Raw genomic sequence first — 19,371 nt, 5'->3', positions numbered from 1 at the left:
ATTTCGGAATCGTTGCAAAAATATTTTTCACTATTCGAACGCAGTTCGACAAGACTCACGTTAGACCTAGACTGGAATGTAGCTCTCACATTTGGGCGGGTGCAAGTATAACTAGACTGTCTACTCAGTTCAACCAAGAACTTCTAAACTCATCGATGATGTGAGCATTACATCACAAATCGAGCCCCTTGAGCACAGACGAAATGTTGGATGTATTTCTCTCCTCTATCGTTATTATAACGGTCACTGCTTCCAGGAAATATCAGGTCTTATCGCTTGTAGAGCCTCTCTCAAAGCAAGATCCGGCTAAGTAGCCGTTCCCATCCCCATACTCTAAGGGTCAATACTAGTTGCACCGTTAAATACCACGAATCCTTCTTATCTCGAACAATACGAATAAGAAACAGACTACCATCTTCTGTCTTCCCGTCTGACTACAACATGCAGATGTTTAGGCAAGGAGTACATCGCCACTTCCTTCATGCTCAACTCCTTCCCCATTCCAACCCCTAACTTCCTTTCAAGGCTGTATTGTAGCTTTATATCATCAAAGCTTTGGCATCATCATAGAAAAAATAGTTACTTAATTACTTAAGGTTTATATACGCAACCTGGGTGAAGTGGCGTTCCACAACTGGTGTTTTTTGTAAAGAACGTATCAACGAACGTCTCAAATCTAAAATTTATCGCAATATCGTCCGTCCTGTCGCACTCTATGGTTCTCAGTGTTGGCCGACTATAAGAGACAATGAACGGCCTCTTGCGGTAATGGCGACAAAGATGTTGCGTTGGACTAGTGGCGTGACATGTTTTTATCACATCCAAAATGACGATATCCGGAAAAGTTGCGAAAGAGGCGTCTTCGATGGTATGGTCCCGTAATTCGAAGTAATGAGAATTCACTTGTCAAGATTGGTCTGAACATCGAAGTCCATAGTAAACGACCAAAAGGCAGGCTTGATACACTGGATGGGGGAAGCCTCGAGAGTGCATCCAGATTAGGTATTTGATAGGGCCAAATGGCGTGGCCGATCACGACGAGCCGACCCCGCTTGTGTACGGGACAAAGGCTGAAGAAAAAAAAGAAGAACCAGGCAGCACCAATTTCTCGGTTGAACCCGAAAAGTGCATATTGCATTTTCAAAAGGGATGAAACGGCTTAAAGCGTCCTAGAGGCCGCCATTGGAATATTATTTTCAAAGCGAATCCCCTCAATCTTTGCCGGTTTTCAATGACTTTTTTGTTTTTCTTTTCTACGGCAAATGTCTATTCCAAAAGTTAATTACTTAAAATGAATCGAAGGCTTTGATAAAACCTTATTGTAGAACGTTGAAAAATTTCTGAATTTGAAATTGAAAATTCTGATTTTGGAATGGAAAATTCTGAATTTCAAATGGAAAATTCTGGAACTGACTTGGAAGAGTCTGAAATCAGTTTGGAAAAATCTGAAATTGCTGAATTAGACTTGCAAAAATTATATATATATATATGTATATTTTTGAGCTCGGAGTAAATTGGGAATTTCGAAAAAAGTAAGGAATAACCATAAAAAACTATCACCAAATAATAAAAAAATGTTAAAACTAAAATAATACTTCACCTTTTGAGCCGCCATTGATGCTATTTCCAATAGCATTCCAAAAATTCAATCGACATCCGAAAACCTTCATATCCTTTACACGCTCTTTCATATTACCCAGAACACTGGTTTCCGTTAAATTTACGCACGGAATCATTTGAAAAGTTTTAATGTTCCCGTTTTCCTTTTTCCAACGATTTTCCCAAACTAAACCAACAGATTGAAAATACCTTTGCTATCCAATTTGCAACAGGTGTCGAGGTGTCGAGTACACTGAATTCCACAAAGCAATGAACAAATACAAATAACAAATAGTTTTCGCGTTTATTTTCGATTTAACGGATTCCGTTCGTTTCAATTTGAATAAAAAAAAAGTAACTATGGCGCAGATGGGTCTTAATTCCAATTAGGATACACCTGGCTGAATTTAGATGATGAGCTGATGCCAATCAACGAGAAAAACGCATCCTATCGATACTCTCAATTTATAGCGAGTGGAACTTGAGCTTCGGATCACGTCTGTGGGCATAGCTGAGCCAATTTGGGGTTGTTTTTTTGTTTTTGTATTTTGATTATCAACGAGCCATTTATCAGTTTTTTTCGAGCACTGAAACCTTAGGACTATTTCTGGCCAAAAGCTAACTCATATGATATTGAATCTGTTATGCAAGCAGATGCTGGATTCAATAGATAATTTCGTGTTTGATCCTCGTGTTCGAAATCGGATAGTACACGTGCTCTCAAGACGTTATTAATTTCCTCCAACGCTTTTCCAATCGGTCACCAGGACAGGTGAGACAAATCGATTACTTTCTTTTGGGATTGATTTTCACACTTAAATATTTATGGCACTGAAAACACATCTTTATCATTTTAATTAATTCTTTTCACTCACATTCTTTCATTTTACACTTTTTGGCACGATTTAACTCTTTTTATTAATTGAACGTTTTTACTTTCTAAGGGTTAGCGTAGAATCACATGATTAGCTTTAATGGGAGGGTAATGATCATTAGCAATGTTCCATAAGTGTTATTTGCTGTTTGTTGTTGGTTTCTCTCTACTGAAGGTTCAATCTTGGAGAGCATTTTCAAAAAGATTGAATTGTTTCAATGTGCATCGAAGAGCCTAACACCTCACCCGATTTGATACAACAAAATGTTTCTACTGTTTTTGCGGTTACCTTCTGAAAACCCAAGCCTAATGGGCAGGTGTATAATTTCCACGTACACATATATCGCTATACCTTCAAACACTATATGAAGGCGGAGAAAAGGGATGCGGTGATCTTGTGTACACAAAACCCCACGAACGTTTATGATTGCAAGAGTAATTAATCAATTAAGAGATGAATTGCCTTTTACTGGTTTGTTTATGTGGTTTCAGTTATTTATTGCCGGTAATCGTGATGTTACCATCAATTTATTATCAGTAGGAGTAAGTGAATTGAATGTAGATGGGAAAACTAGATTTCGTAGATGATAAGTGTCGATATGAGAGCATTTTCATGTAAGGAGCTAAAAAAGTAGTTTTAGGTGTTCGCCTTTACAAGATTCTAAACTACTTTTTATCAGTCTCATGTCTCATACCGAAATGTTCTTTTATGATATATGAAACTGAACAGATAACTGAAGAAGCATTCTTTTTTGTGTGCAGAAGAATGTGGTGAGAAAGCAACACCACGTAAGGAAGAGACAGAAAAGAACTTGTTTTCAGAGTTTTATGAAAAGACAAAATTTTATTAAAATTAGTTGGTTCAGTTAGTAGGGTATAACGCGTCAACCATACCTACGGGTACCTGAAATTCCCTTCAGCTAACCCCACGACTTCCGGAGACGACCAACTCCCTCCACTACTGTTCGCGCCAAGTGCCCTTGGGTCGACCCACTCGCCGGCCATCCTAGGAGAGTAGATTCCACTGCATGGCGTAGCCCGCAATGCAATTGTCGCCCTTCCGTAATGTCTGACCTATCCACTACCACTTCCGTCTTCGGACCACTTCGCATACGAGTGCCAAGCCTGTGCGCTGACCAAGTTCTTAGTTTGAGATTGTGTCAGGCCGTCGTACTCCGATAATACGGCGCAGACAGGTGTTGACGAAAGGTGGAGGTCATTTCACATGCACTATTCCCATATAGTAACACAGAAAAGACACTAGCACAGATCAGTCTCAACTTGATCTTAGTGTTGAAATAACTGTATTTCCGGATTTTAGACAGGGCAGCGATAGCGGATTTAGTGTTGTTAATGCATCGGGGAACATCCAATTCGGTGCCACCGCCCGCAGAAACCACACCGTTCGTTCCAGGATTATTTTAGCTATTATCATTCCGACGGCATGGAGCACACAGAGATCAAAGGGTAGTGTACGTCCCAGGACGAAACGTGGATTGGTACCCACGATGGAGCATAAAACCTGGGAAACGCCTGCTGAACCAATAGCTCTACTACCAAACCCTATCTCCACCTCCACGTGGTGACCGCTGGAAGCTCTTTCTTAACGAAGAGATGCAGACGGAGAAGGATGAAGGCGAGTCTCCTGCACCTAAAAACCGAACAATTGTACGAACAAATTGTTGGTTGGATAGGGTTGACAACCCAACATTGGAAAACCGAAGTTACGAAGCCACAACAGAAGCCTCGGACTGGACGGATAATACAACGGCGAACCCGGCAACGACAAAGCAATAACGATTTGCGCATTTTCTCATGGAACGTGCGCTCCCTGTACCCCGTTCAAAAATAGGGCTGATGTAACAGTGTCACAGGAGATGCGTTGGACACGGGCCGGTTTCCTGGAGAAGAGTCGTTACACCATATATTATAGCGGTCATCCAGTAAACCATGTGCTTGGAGTAGGTTTCTTAGTCAGCCAAAAAATGAAACCTGCTGTTATCGGCTTTGAAAAAATAAGCGAACTGCTATGCACTCTGCGCTTGCGAGACAAATTTAGAAATATAAGCCTCATTAACGTTCACGCCCACACAGAGGAGACTGAAGAGTCGGAGAAGGATACCTTCTACAAGGCAGCAGATCAAACCTTCGAAACCTGCCCCAGATACGACATCAAAATCATACTTGGGGATTTTAACAGCCAAGTAGGGACAGAGCCCATATTCAGGCGATACGTTGCCTCCCATAGCCGACTGCAGATTATTCAACTAGCAGTGTCACACGAAATGGTTGTTGGAAGTACCTGGTTTGCGCGGAAACCGGTCCACAAACATACGCGGGGCTCTCCAGACGGGACCAATTTCAAACCAAATTGACCACGTGTTGATCGAACTCCGCCACCTGTCAGTCGTGGTGAATGTCAGAACATATAGGGGGGCCAGTATAGACTCGGATCACTATCTCGTTGGCATGGTGTTCCGAGCTCGAATAACAACACCACCTAGAATCCCCTCTGACAATCAAGTGAGAGTTAACACTGAAGCCATCCACAACACAGCCTTCCGCAACACCTATAAGAGGCAAATGGATACCGCAGTAACCACAGTCAACAGAGATCCCGGAGATGAAGCATCAACAAATGATCTTCACAATCACCTAAAGAACCTTATCATAAATACGGCTACAAACATACTTGGCCCCAGCCGCAAAAAGAGTCAGAACGGCTGGTTTGAGGATGAATGTAAGTTACCAACGGAACGGAAGAATGCTGCATACCGAGTAATGCTGAATTCTCAAAGAACGCGGGCACGCGCGGAGACTTACCACGAGCTCCGGCGAGCGGAGAAGCGACTTCACAGACGGAAAAAGGAAGCCTGCGAGAACCAACAAGTCTGTGAACTCGAAAAGTACAGGAAGCAACCGCACCAGGCGTGCAAATTTTACCAACAAGCTAGCAGGATGAAGCCTTACACATCTCAATGTTCATCCTGCCGAGATAAAGAGGCAAATCTGATTTCCAACAGAATGGGCATATTGGAGCGATGAGCTGAGTACTTTGATGAACTATTGAACAACCAGAACATCAGGGGGTTGGAGGTCCCGTCAACTGAAGACGACGGACAAATATTGCGACCACCAAGTATGGAAGAAACAGTTCGTGCAATTCATGGGCTTAAAAATCATAAGTCGCCAGGAGTCGATGGAATTACAGCCGAATTGGTTAAATATGGAGGCGACCAATTACACCAAGTGTTTCATCAACTTGTGCTCAAGGTGCGGGACAGTGAATCAATGCCTGACGACTGGCAAAGAGGCATTATCTGTCTCATACATAAAAAGGGAGATATGACGCAGTGCAGCAATCATAGAGGTATCACGTTACTGAGTACCAGCTATAAGATATTCTCCGCTATCTTACTAGGCCGGATAGCCCCATACGCCCACAACATCATTGGCCCATATCAAAGAGGTTTCACTTCAGGCAAATCAGCAATAGATCAAATTTTTTCTCTGTTGCAAGCGATGGAAAAACTGTTGGAATATGGATGGAGCCAGGGTAAAACTATACACGGCCATGAGAGAATTCGGTAACCCGACGAAATTGATAAGACTGACTAGGCTGACCCTGACCAATATGCGAGGCCAGATAAAAGCAGCATGATCACTCTCAAGACCATTCGACGTCAACAATTTTCTAAGATAAGGGGATGCCCTATCATGCGTCCTCTTTAACCTGTTCCTGGAGAAAGTGATCCGCGGTGCTGAGGTAAATGAAAGGCGTACGATCTTCTTTAAGTCCATCCAACTACTGGCCTATGCTGACGATATCGACATCATGGGAAGAACCACCCGAGACGTACAAACTGCCTTCACCCAGATCGAGCAGGCGGCAATGGGCGCGAGATCTTGGTCTGCACATCAATGAAGGCAAGACAAAGTATATGGTGGCAACGTCAGCACCAAAAACCAGCCAACCAACAGCATCAAACCGCATTGGTCAAACAGGAAGAATAAAGATAGGAGACACAGTTTGAGACCGTTGATAATTTCTCCTATCTAGGGTCGAAAATCACAATCGATATTAGCTACGATGATGAAATACGCGCACGGTTGTTGTCAGCCAATAGAGCCTATTACTGTACAAAACAATGATCTTGCCAGTCCTCATGTATTTCTCGGAGACTTGAGATCTTAGCAAGAAAAATTGCGAACTCTTGGCCGCGTTCGAGAGAAGAACTTTCCAAAGAATTGTTGGCCCCCTACATGAGGATGGAAGATTCCGCAGCCTACATAACGACGAAATCTATGAGCGTCACCATGACCATCAGGTTCTGGATAAAATCCGCCTCAACAGGTTGCGGTGGGCGGGTCACTTAATCCGTATGGATGAGGATGATCCAGCTCGGAAAGTCCATAAGGGCAACATCTATGGTAGAAAAAGGAGACGAGGCAGACCCAGCCTGAGATGGAGCGATGGCGTAGGTCAGGACACCAGACAGCTTTTAGGGATATCGAATTGGTGGATCTCGGCGCAAAACCGAGACGTCTGGAGTTCCATATTAAGGCAGGCCTAGACCGGATACCGGTTGTTGCGCCGTGGATGATGATGATGAATAAATCCTTTGCATTTTAAAGGAGGCATATCCATCTATGACGTCTATTACCGCTCAAAATATACTAGTTTGCTTTCATATTACCTCAAAGTATGTTTTTCTTGAAACAACGACTCCGGCGCCCGCTCCTTTTCCTGTGAAGGATCCATTAACATATCAAGTAACTACTTGCTATTTTATGCCATATGAGATGCTCTCCCGGTTTGCCCTGTTGTTCCAACGTGTTTGAAACTTTTTATCAAAGTGAAATCTTGTTGTCATGTTATCCCTTGGTATCAGTAATTCGGGACACGCCGCCTAGAAAGGATGTGCATTCTCTTTCGATTTAAGCAGCTCCCCGCCTCAGTGGTACTCCCGGACATTTTGAAGATCGCACTCCTTGCCTTCATCTGTATGTGCAAATGGAAAGGGGTAAATCACAGAAGCGGATGCCCTTGGGCATCTTCCTGTTGCCCGATTGATACACACTGAAGACAGTCTTTGAAGTTTACGTAATTTCCTGACTGTTGTGATGAGCCTGTCTGCCCAAATTACGACCCCATAGGTAGTCATTGGCCTTATTATTGCAGAGTATATATAGTGCAGCATTTTCGTGGTTCATTCTCATTTCTTTCTTGCTATGGACCTGAAAGCCATAAGAGGCTTTGTGGATTTCCGACATCTGTTTTCAAAAGGTGTCTTCCAAAGTAGTATTTTTCTAGCGTGATTCTGAAATATTTAACCTCGGTGACTCCTTTCACCTCCATGCCATGTAATTTAATAGCTCTCGGATAAAAAAGCTTACGCGTCCTTGGCTGGTTTGATGCGCAGCCCCGCCTTCCAACACCAAGTACTAGCAATTTGCAGTCTAGCTTGGATTTTATCACATAAGGTATCCTTATACTTGCCACTACAGATTAAAACAATATCATTAGCGTAACCTTGGACCTTGAATTCCAGTGTTCGTTAGCTCTAGTAAGAGTTCGTAACCACCATACTTCACATGGGCAATGGTAGTACCCGATCCCGAGGACATGCCTTTATTTGCCTCCCTAACATTCTGTCCATCGAAAAGGCCAGGGTGCATTATCGAACGATGTTCCGATGTCTAAAAAAACACCTGATGCCTTTTTTATTTCTTTCGTATCCCGTAATGCATCCGTCAGCTTTGTTCGATCGTGCTGGCCAATGAGCGTGTTGGGTTAATGTGGGGAATTACACATTATAATATTTGTTCTAATATATGTCCATGATCTCGAATGTTTTAAGTGCAAACTGGTATTGAAGGTGAAAAGGATCCTTTTGCCCGTTTTCGGAATAAACACCATTTCTGCCCGCCTCCATGCTCTTATTACATTGTATATTCCAAGGATATTTTACCCTTTACCGCCCTTAGGAGAGCTCCTAGGATTTCAAGGCTTCTCTTGAGTAATGCTGGGAAAATACCCTTCCACTGTCCTTCTTACTCTAGCTTCCGAGCATATCTTACCTCAATTCTCTTTGCCCTTAGTGAGATTTAACTGCGATCTTCCGTTGCACCCTAACCGCTAAGCCATCCGGGTAAAGCTTTGTTATGTACATCGTTAAAAGCTACCTATTTTTAGGAATGTGGCAAATGTGTGCAAGGATTCGGGGAGTTCTGCGCTCCAGGATTATTTTAGCTTATATCCTTGCGACGACAGGGGCAGCGAGAAACTCAACTTTACAGGGCGAGAAAGGATATGAAGCTTGTTTTATAGTTCAACGGAACCAAAACGAAGGATCTATAATATTATTCTAAGTAACAGGGTGAACATAATGCACGTGGAGTCTTACTTGATTAGCTCACACGATGAAGCATGGGACTCATAACCTTAGGTCTGTTGACTCAGGACTCATGTCCCGCGTTTACAATGAATATGAGTGTTAAGGTTTAACCACTACTCATGCTAAATTATTGGCGGAGCATTATTTCATCATAAAATATTACTGTGGAGAGAACATTCCTGCAAGGACAGGGTAAAGATAAATGCGACCCTAAACCGAGACTTGCACTTGAGGTGTACAAATCCAAGCCTGATTTCAGAATAAGGTCCATAAATAAGGCTAAATTGGCTGGTAATCAGCAACTGTTGATAAACGTACGGTGGGAAAAGTACTACAATCTACGGCTTCTGCCCCTCATTTCAGTATCTAAACGACATGTTCACAAAACCCCAATCACTTTAAACGGTATTTCCTTCCACAGTCAAAAGTCGAAGAAATTCCAAAACACTTACCAATTCCCAAAGTCTTTTTATCAGTTAGCATTCAACCTTCAGGTGTGCGTGAAGGCTTACCAAAAGATCCCCTCATCCGATAAGAAAAGGGTCAGGTTGTTAGCCGCAGCTACTACTTGCTGCTGGTTCCAATCTGATTATTCTTTCACTTTGATCACCTGAGCTCAGTCCAATCAACGCAATAAAAAACATTGGCTCCCAAAGCTTCTTAGAACAAAGATGTTAAAAAGAATTATGTGATTGAGACGAGTTCAAGAGACTAAAAGTCTCAAAAATGGTACCAACCATTGACTTTATCCGGGGAGACCTTATATTTCTTCGACCTTTTCGACCATTACATTTCTGAGCTCTTCTGTATGTTGTCTTAAATTATCTGCCTTTTACGTCCGTATGTAGACAACGTATTTGTTATATGGGCTTATTGTTGGTAGTTTTCAGTTTATGGTTCTACGACAGGGAGAAGGTGAAGTTCAATATCTTCGAATATCCGACACAATCGCATACTAACGGTTCTGAGTAAGGTAAGTGAAGCAAAGAAGATACTTTCCCTGTGGGTTTGGTTGGGTTCCACCATGGAATTAAGGAAAAGAAAGAAAGAAGAAAATCTGACTGAAGAAAATTTATTACCTTTTGACATTGTTACTGTGGTTCCAAATAATGCTAAAGATCTTATATATCTTTAAGATTGAACGAAAGGGCTGCCGGTTTGGGTCTTTTAATGGTTTTATTAGCAGAGGGGATGACTAGATAGTAATGTTTGTTTTCCCACTAAATTCCTTCAATTTTTACAATGCTCGTCAATCTTATTGTTAATGTAGCGATTCCATACCTAGATTAATCATAAGATTTATCTCTTTTGTTTCTATTTTTATCTCAATAACATTTACATAGTGCATTCACCATATTTCGGGAACCATTTGTTCTGTTATTCAATGTGAGTTTCTTTACTGAATTTCCATTGTCTAAAGGGAAACCAAAGAGTGTTCCGTATAGATAATAAAAATTCAGTAAGGAATTGGAGAACTAGAAATGGTTGGGGAAAGGAGCAAATGGTTCCCGAAACATGATATACTATACTTTATTAAAGTAAAAAAAAATAAAATACGAAGGAAAAGTGTTCTAAATGATTACATTTGAGAAGTTGAAGAAGAGGAAATCCACGTTTAATTATATCCTTATATCTTATTTTCTGAATCGACTGCTGAGAGCTAGGGATGCTGGAAATGAACATGCAAGTTGGCTATTGTCAATGACAAGGGAGAGCTATTAAGAAACGTGCAAATGTGGTGAATTTTCATCGTTCTTGGCTGCCAATATTCAAGCGCAACCCGCAAGGTGCCAGCTGACCTTTCTACTAAAACTCGATGAGCAAGAGAACAACTGGTCCCCGAAATATCAGAGTTTGCAGAATAAAAATTTTTTTTGATATAATGTAATAAATTAGTAGGGGGTACTGTGGCAAAATGGTAAATTGTCGAAATCAATAATCAACATTATCTCTCGAAGGATAACAGTTACCGGCGTGAAATTTCTACTGTAGGGACCTTTTGGTACCAATAATGATTGACGAAAGTTGTGAATCGTTCCCTTGAAAATTGAGTCGTACATAACCCAAAGTGTATTTTGACAGTAATGTCGGCCATTTTGTCACTGCCGATTGTTTCACTTGTAGACGATATTTTGCAAGGACTAATTTGAGGATGGTAAATACGGATATAATGGAATTTTCTATGTATTTGTACGCATAGTGTATTGTCATCGTAGCCAAAAAAGTGCCGTCCGACAAATTGGTGGGGCAAATTGATAAATGTTTATTTTAGCAATAATGACAGGAAAATTTATTAACAACTCGGGAAACCGGAAGTTGGACGCTTCAGGTATGAAAGGTTGACATTTAAAGCCTTGGATTTGCGCAGAAGCAGCAACTTCGACCTATTATAACTTTGTTAGTTGTGCTAGGATAAAATTGAGGGGGTTTTGCAGCCAATTACTGAAAATTAACTTTATCTGAACAGATATCGTTATGATTTTCTACAGATTTTTGGGTTGGATAGTTTTTGGGAATGGGTCCGTGAAAGAAATGATCACTTTCGGCGCCCCACACTTTCCACTTTTCCAACAGATGTCAAAACTAAGACCGGCATCGGAAAGTACTAATCGAAACCTTTCAGTTCATACCCCACATGACAATATTTGTTAAAAAAAATATAAGTTCGACCTAGAATGATTTAACTCACCGTATGCGTTAGCGTTCACAGTTCCCCCCTTTCAACCAAATTTGATGTGAATCGCTACAACGGTTTCCAAAAAAAAATATGTGTGACAAACAGACAGCAAACCAACAGTACACAAAACCTTAAAAAGGACCTCATAGACCGTGAAAAACTTGTTCACGCAGTTAGGTAAGAGGATGTTCAAAGTGGCAAAAAAGTTGGACTTTGCTTTGATTGTGAGGAGGTATTATCACTGCGTTATACCCCCGGAAGAAGATACAAATTTCACTTCTTCACCCACTCCTTCTACTAGTACACCAGTCACATTGAAGCCGGCTGAGCATAGAATGATATTTTCTAAGGAACAGGAGCTGACTTTAATGGCATACCTGCTTAAATTTTCTGATCTTTACTTTGGATTTTGGATGTGAGATGGTTGGCTTTTCAACATGCCAAGAGTTTGCAAATTGCTGTTCCTGATTGGGGAAATGATGAAATGACTGGTAGAGAATGGTTCCTACACTCGTCATACGGAAACCGGAAGCGACGACCCTTCAACGAGCGACAGCATTCAATCGAACTAATGTTGAAAAGTTTTTCAATCATTTGAAAACACTGTATGAGAGCTGTCGCTTTGATCCTGGAAAAATTTGGAAACTTGACGAGACCGGTGTTACGACGGTCCAAAACCCTAAACGAGTCATAAGTCGTAAATGGCAGAAGGAAGTTGGGCGTATCAAACTGAGTGAGCATCCTGGTCACGATGGCACTAGCAGTAAGTGCAACGGGAAATACAACACCATTTTTCATTTTTCCACGGGTCCAATTCAAGCATCGTTTTTTGAACGGTGGTCCGCAAGGCTGCGCAGGAGTTGCAAATCCTTCTCGTAAATTGAAACATTTAAGTCTCACATTTGTTTCGGAGATATTATTGTTCCTGGAAGTTACAAGTTCTTGCATTACTTTAGGTTGGATGAATGCGGAACACTTTTTGAAATTTTTGAAGCATTTCCGAGGACATTGCGGATCAACCAAAGACAACCCAGTTCTTCTCATACTCGAGAACCCCGAATCGCACGATTCCATTGACAATTTGAAATTTTGCATAAGCAATGACATTGTTATCCTGTCTCTCCCATTTCACTGCAGCCATCGGCTCCAACCGATCGATCGAACAGTTTTCGGTCCATTCAAGAAGGCTATCAATTATTTTGTTGTTGGGTGGATTAATGCCAATCCTGAAAGCTCGATGTCAATATACGACATTCCTGGAATCGCTTCTTCAGCTATGGATGCTAGAGTGATGCGCAGAAACATCATTTCCGGCTTCAGATCAACAGGGATTTGGTATACATTTTCCACAACATTGACTTCATGCCTTGTGAAATAACTGACTAGCCAGCTCCGGTCTGTCCTGATGTGCATTCTGTTGAAGAAACCTCATCTACGGCTTCGAGGAATCAGCAAGGACCGTCTGAAGAAGAGGGATTGAACAACGAGATGGAAGAGACACCAGGTTCAACAAGGATTTCGACAAGTACAATCGATTCAAGCATTGAAGGCGAAACTGACTTTGAAAGGGCTTTTGAATCAATTCGTCCGCGATATCGCGTGCACCATCTAATCGTGGGAGAAAACGACGCACGACGGTCATTTTGATTGATCAGGCGGAATGGATGGAACAATTGACCAGTGAGTAAGCTGCAGCGCGAAAGAAAAAGCAGAATTGGAACACTGTTCCCAAAAAACGCCTGCCGTTAACGTAAAAATCAGACTCTGTAATCACTTTATTTTTGCAGCGTATTGAAATAAATATGAACGTTTTTTGTAATGAATTTCATGATTGATTTACTTTATCGAGTTGGTTGATAGCCCTGCTTTCGAGGTTGACAAACTCAAAACTCTTATTGTCGTCGTCCATTTTGACCATTCTTAACTCTGATGGTTATTACAGACTCTGGAAGCTTCTGACTCCCGTTAGCACTATAGGAAAAGTTCATTTTTGTAAAGAAGCAAGAAATGAGAATAGAGAATAGAGGCTATTGCCAACTATTAAAACTGTCAATATCAGATAATTCTCTCTTATAAAATTGTTGTATCAGCCAAATAGGAATTGCTATTTACCTTAAACCTATTTCGTGGAGTTGAAACTTATGACAAACGCTCAATGGTAAAAGGTAGGAACTTCTATGACTGAGTAGGGTTAGTGATTACTAAAGCGTTCTACATTTCTGATAAAAACTGCCTCAGGCTATCTTGCATGTGACCTTAATCACTCGTTCTATCAAAAACTTCAAAGTGTTATGTTTGAGGCCTCAAAACTGCTGAATATATACCGGCAGATACCCATAGTTACCATTATGGTTTCGAGTATCCACAATCAACGAGTAATGCCCAAATTACACTTTTTATAGACGTCAATGATAGGTTAACCTTATTCGAAAACGCCAGTACAAAATCATATCTAAAATAAATACGTTCCAGGGAAACACCCGTGGCGGCACAGTAAATTTTCCCAAGATAAAATGGAAAATAGATTGCCTGCCATCCACACTATGATATAGTTTGATTTAATATCATTTTAAAGTCTTATTTGATTTCATGGCTATTTCATAACAGCACAGAGTGATGATGAACCTAAAAATTGAGTCACCGCCTGAACTTTCACAGTTTTGAAATGCACATACTCGTATTCTAGGAAGGTATCTGGGTTACATTTAGATAAGAGAGTGTACAGAGAATGAATGAGAAATGGTCTTAGATTGTGGAAGCCAGTCGTGATAGCAGATAACAGCTGATTTCAACATCTTTTAACTATCTTTAGTCTCGGCAAAGAAGAGGTGAATTCTTTCGATGCATGTACATTACTGCGCATCATCGGTCCAAAAAAAGAAGAAAGATATTTTTATGTTTACACTTGATAAGAACCCTCAGAATTTCACTTAAATCACGAGAACAAAACGAGGAAAATAGTAAACACGTTCAAAACAGAATGTTGTTGAATAGTTTCACGTAACATTTCGTTAATGACAATAAATAGAATACAAATTCATCATGGAGTTTAAGGTGTACTGTATCTACGCATAACAGATATTCGAAAAGTATTGGAATTTTTCCGGTTCTTTTGCATATTAAAATAACTGGTCGAAATAAAGATGATAAAGTACAAAAACCGTCGAGTAAAGTAGTGTTGTATAGTGAGTGATAGAAAACGCATTAGCCTTAATTTCAGGCACCGAATTTCTTGAAGAGAGATGCTCGCTGTGATTTCTCGGTGGGGTAAGAAAGGGCTTCCGACCGACCTCTGGGATTGGGATTGAAAAATCAAACTTTACTATGATAATCTTGAAGCAACCCCATTTTAAGGCGTCATAACTTTTAAAGGGAGGCCACAATTTTCAAAGTAGTTGAAGAGAAGGAATCTTTTGCTTCGGTCTCCAAATCCTCCTCAACTACTTCTGGGATTGGGTTGAAAATTACTCAATCATTAAACCGCACTAGCCCCATTTTAAGAGGGAGGAAAGATGGCCGCCATAATTCACCCACGGGGTTAGAGAGGGACTTTCCCCTTCTTCCTACATACCCTCCCCTCCTTCGCCCTTCACCGTTATGTCGGAGGGGGCGAATTCCAAGAGTTTATGCTTTTTGGTCATCAAACTAGAATTTTGGCAGAGGATGGGAATCAGGTAGAACTTGTTCATTTTTTGGGAACTTGGTGGATTGGATGCGCGTATCTTTGATATATAAACTAGGAACCACGTGTGTTTAGGTCACTGTCAATTCTGGTAGTGGAAGAAATTCGGGCCCAACGAGGTTCTTAATAAGTTAGATGGGTTTATTAATTAAATTAAATACGGGAATCAGACACACATTTATGCGAATGTCGTTAGTAAAAGTTATAGCATAGCACCGTTAAAAGTAAAAGTATTTTTTACGCCCGTGAAAAACCAGCGTGACGTTTAGCTTTCTCAACTTCTATTATAGAAAGAAACATGCTTTCAATAAGTCAGTTTTCTCGGAAAGATAAGCAGCTGAAAAAAACTTGTTTGTCAAGTTATGGAGGAGAGCACACTCGGTAATCAGTAAGAAATTTGGTTTCTTGAAGATCACAATGAGCGCGACAATTTCTTTGTCCTGATCAGAAAATAGACCGTTCGGAGATCTATCAAAAGATTATTCCCTGTGAAAGTGACAAAGGATAGCATTACTGGAGCAATGAATACTACGTTGACCGAAAAAATGCAATGAGATATGAGTTAATCTTTTGAAAATGACAAACAGATAGTGACGGCTAGGACACCAAGGAGGTAAGAACGAGGAAAAACCTTTCGCTATATTTTGGAATTCCAAAGGCAGACTGTTGATCGCCGAAAAGTGAAGACTCATTACTACTTCAAGTGCTAAATAAAACCGAAGATGATCCTTCCAGATCAATTTCCAAGATAATATAAACTAACACGGAGCGCTTAATTCAAACCAGACTAGAGATGATCTGGTAGTGAGAAGTGATAATAAAGTGCCAGTCAAAAATTTCAGGGACTATCAGAAATTTTCCTTACGTTTTAATACAAGTTCTGGCAGCTAGATTACTTTTAGCATTGGCATCTCGAATAAACTGCCTCCGCCAACTGTTCATTCCTAATAGTGACAGGTAGGTAGGTATCAGTGAATCTTGTGGAGGTCTCAATTAGCGCTATGATGCGCTGTTTTGATGTTACAAACTCCTAAAACCTTGACTGCAATGGGAAGGACAAGGGGAGCACAGTTCAACCAGCTTAGATCCAGTCGTAGCCGTAGCCCACTTTACAACCAGAAATTTCTTTAAGGTCCCTAAAGAATTGTTTACCTAGTGTTTCCGACCTGGCTCTAGCTAGATCTGGTCAATTGCAAAAGGATACGCCTGAGGGTTTGTCCCTCTTCCCCGCAGTTTCAGCAATGCGAGTTATACGGTATGCCAAGTCTGACGGTATTGGTCCCTTACAAGCCAGTGTCCCCTGCAAATCGACGTATTCCTACACGCATTTGTACGCAGTGTCGCGTTAGGGTCTTTTTGTAGGAGTGCCATATCTTCCGCAACTTGGCGCATGTGGTACGCTTTTGCCATCTAGATTCAGTGGCTATTAAGTAGACTCCACCCTTCACAGACGCTAGCCTCCATGTTCTTATAACAGAGAATCCAGAGAGGACCGAATAGTGATACAATTTCATCGCCGACAAAAAAAAAGACTCCTCCCTTTCCAATCTTCATAAATATTTTCAATTCACGACAGACAAAGTATCATAAAAAAGCGTCCAAATAAACACTATTGCGGACGATATGACAATAATATGATACCCTTCACTACGGATGTTTGTTAACCCCCCCAATGTTAATTCACTTCTTTGACAGCAGGGCTACAGTTTTGAAAGAACTTATACCTGCAAGGCGAATTGTCAACTAAGCGTATTTGCAGGGATATCCTTGAAAGGCTCAGGACAAGCGTGATTCGTATGAGACCTGACATTAAACGCAAATAAATGCGTGATGACGGCACCGCAACATGTCAAACGATCATCTTCATCGCGGAGTTTTTGATCTCGAGAACACCCCCTCCCCCATTAGTTCCCCGACAGAGTGTTTATGACTTTTTTCTTCTTCGCGACTGTGATGAGACATCGGATAAAGCACGGAAATGCTACTCCCAGGGCAGATATGAGGCATCGTCTGATGAGTTACCTCCATCCTGGAAGAAACCGCAAGTCTAATTTTGAAATTTGGATGCTTTAATACAAAGGCGTCCGTCAACCGTGGAAATAAGTTGCTTCCTAACTGATCCGGCTCGTCATCAAGTGAGCCACGCCTACACGCCATCGTTCCCGCTCCGATCAAATGCTTCTCATGCTACAATGTTCTACCAAGTGCGCTAGGAGCGATCGACCCGCGGGCCTCTCTGAAAAACTGGTTTGTAGCAACCAGGAATGCATTGCCCATTTCATAAATTGTGTTGGGGTTAAGGTGTTTGAATTTTCCAATTTTAGGCAAAATAGCGAAGGCGGATCAAGCGCTGTTAGTGCACCGAATGACATCACACTCGGTTCGATGTCAATAGCGTAGTCAAAGTGATTGCGGAAAGATATCATTGTCATGATATATGAAGTCCTCCATGTACTCTGCATAAGGCAGCATGCAGAATGCCACCACAGCTAGAAGGAAAAGTATCAGCGACAGAATGCAACCTTGCCGGACTCCGCTTTGGATCGAAAATTGTTCCGAGATTTTACCGCAGTGCGACTCCCACACATCACAATCGAGAGACTCGCACCTTAAAGATCTTTGGTGGTGCGTTCTCCTTTGGCGGACTCATAATTACCGGAGGGAGCTTCCCCTAACTGGCACAATAATGAATTCCATTTTGTCACAACATGTACTAGACTCTTTTTCCCGAGATTTGCCGCGGTACCGGAGTTCCAGCCCATAAGTTCGCCCCCTTTCTCATCAGGGCTTCCATTAGCTACGATCGCCAATTGATCTCCATGTCCCGGGAGTCAGTTGGACCTGATGGCGTCCTATGGCTCGTTGCCAACAACCTCATTTGCCACGGAGAGAATAGTCGCGACAGTTCAAGATGTCTGCCGTTTGCTCAGCAAGTTAACTTTCCCACAATCGAATCACATCAACTGAATTCAGCAATGTACTTTTCCTTATTCCAAAAAATAAATGTACTAAATCAGTGCAGACTTCAAAAAAATATGTTTAAAAAATTTAGAAAGTTCAATTTTTTTTGAGTATTTAGGTTTTTGTGCCTTTGCGGAATTGTAACTCGGTTGCCATGATTTTCTTGGCTAAAATTTAGGGGAAGAATGAAAAGGTGGTTGTCTACTGAGAGAATAGGAAAAGGATGTTGGGGAATGTTTAAGCGAATAACACATCCAGTGGCATTTGTTGACAATCAGTGTTAGCTTGTTGACCGAACACCAACGGACTACATTATCAAGGTTGGACTGTAAGAGAGCACAGTCCAACAGACACGAAACAGAGGCAAATAATTTAAGGTCGTCTGTGTAAAGCAAATACGGGTGAGGATGGAGGCGAGGTCATTGATAAAAAACAGGAAGAGTAGCGGGTCAAGTATAGAGCCTTGGGGAACACCGGAGGAAGGAGAGAAGGAACGAGATAAGTACCCATGAAAAGAAACTTTGCACGAACGGTATGAAAGATAGGAGGAAAGCCAGGAGATGACTGAGGGAGGGAAGTCTAGCCATAAAAATTTAGAGAGGAGAATGCTATGTCAATGGTATCAAAGGCTTTGGAGAAATCGGTATAAATAGCATGCACCTCATGTCGTGAATTCAAGCATTTAGCAGCGAAGTTGGTAAAGACCAGAAGGTTTGAAGCCGTAGATCTATGTTTCACGAAACCATGCTGCTCTTTGAAAATGAGGTGACCAAAGGGTGCGATTAACCAGTCATTGACGTATCTTTCGAGGATTTTGGAGCAAGAGGAGAGAAGAGAAATGGGGCGGTAGTTCACAGCAAGAGAAGGTTATCCGCTCTTGAAGATAGGGATGATAAGGGCCTCTTTCCAGAGACGGGGAAAGAAGCATTCATTTAGACTTTTGTTGTGGATTATACTCAGGGGGAGTTAAGGAGGAAGAGGTTAGGAAACGCATCGGGGCCAGGTCCGACATTGGGGTCAAGATTACCAATGAGGAACTCAACCAAGGAAGGCGTTAAGGGAGGAATGGCCAGAGATTCGGAGCAGTCTGCAGTTATGAGAGATGTAGAGGGTGGAAGGCTCGAGGAAGAAAAGACTGAAGAACACTGAAGTAGGTGCAGAGAAGGTCGCAGGATTACTG

General features: G+C 41.5%; 1 protein-coding gene across 3 annotated transcripts in view; it reads right to left on the bottom strand.

Annotated features, from left to right (window-relative positions):
- Positions 1 to 19,371, bottom strand: part of LOC119654364 (tyrosine-protein kinase Btk29A) — a 283,921-nt gene that overhangs the window by 105,337 nt on the left and 159,213 nt on the right. Inside the window, exon 2 of one of the 3 annotated variants that reach the window (XM_038059722.1) lies at positions 1,601 to 2,568. The exons of 1 other annotated variant lie outside the window; for it this stretch is intronic. In XM_038059722.1, the coding sequence (XP_037915650.1) occupies positions 1,601 to 1,736 (136 nt within the window). In that variant the 5' untranslated portion in view covers positions 1,737 to 2,568. Of the gene's footprint in view, positions 1 to 1,600; positions 2,571 to 19,371 lie in introns of those variants that run through there. One more of the 3 variants, XM_038059731.1, reaches the window with a different exon arrangement.

The sequence above is a fragment of the Hermetia illucens genome, chromosome 1 (genome assembly GCF_905115235.1).
Source record: "Hermetia illucens chromosome 1, iHerIll2.2.curated.20191125, whole genome shotgun sequence".
Lineage (NCBI taxonomy): Eukaryota > Metazoa > Arthropoda > Insecta > Diptera > Stratiomyidae > Hermetia > Hermetia illucens.
Note: the sequence above shows the minus strand (reverse complement) of the source record. Positions and strands in the feature narration are given on the sequence as shown.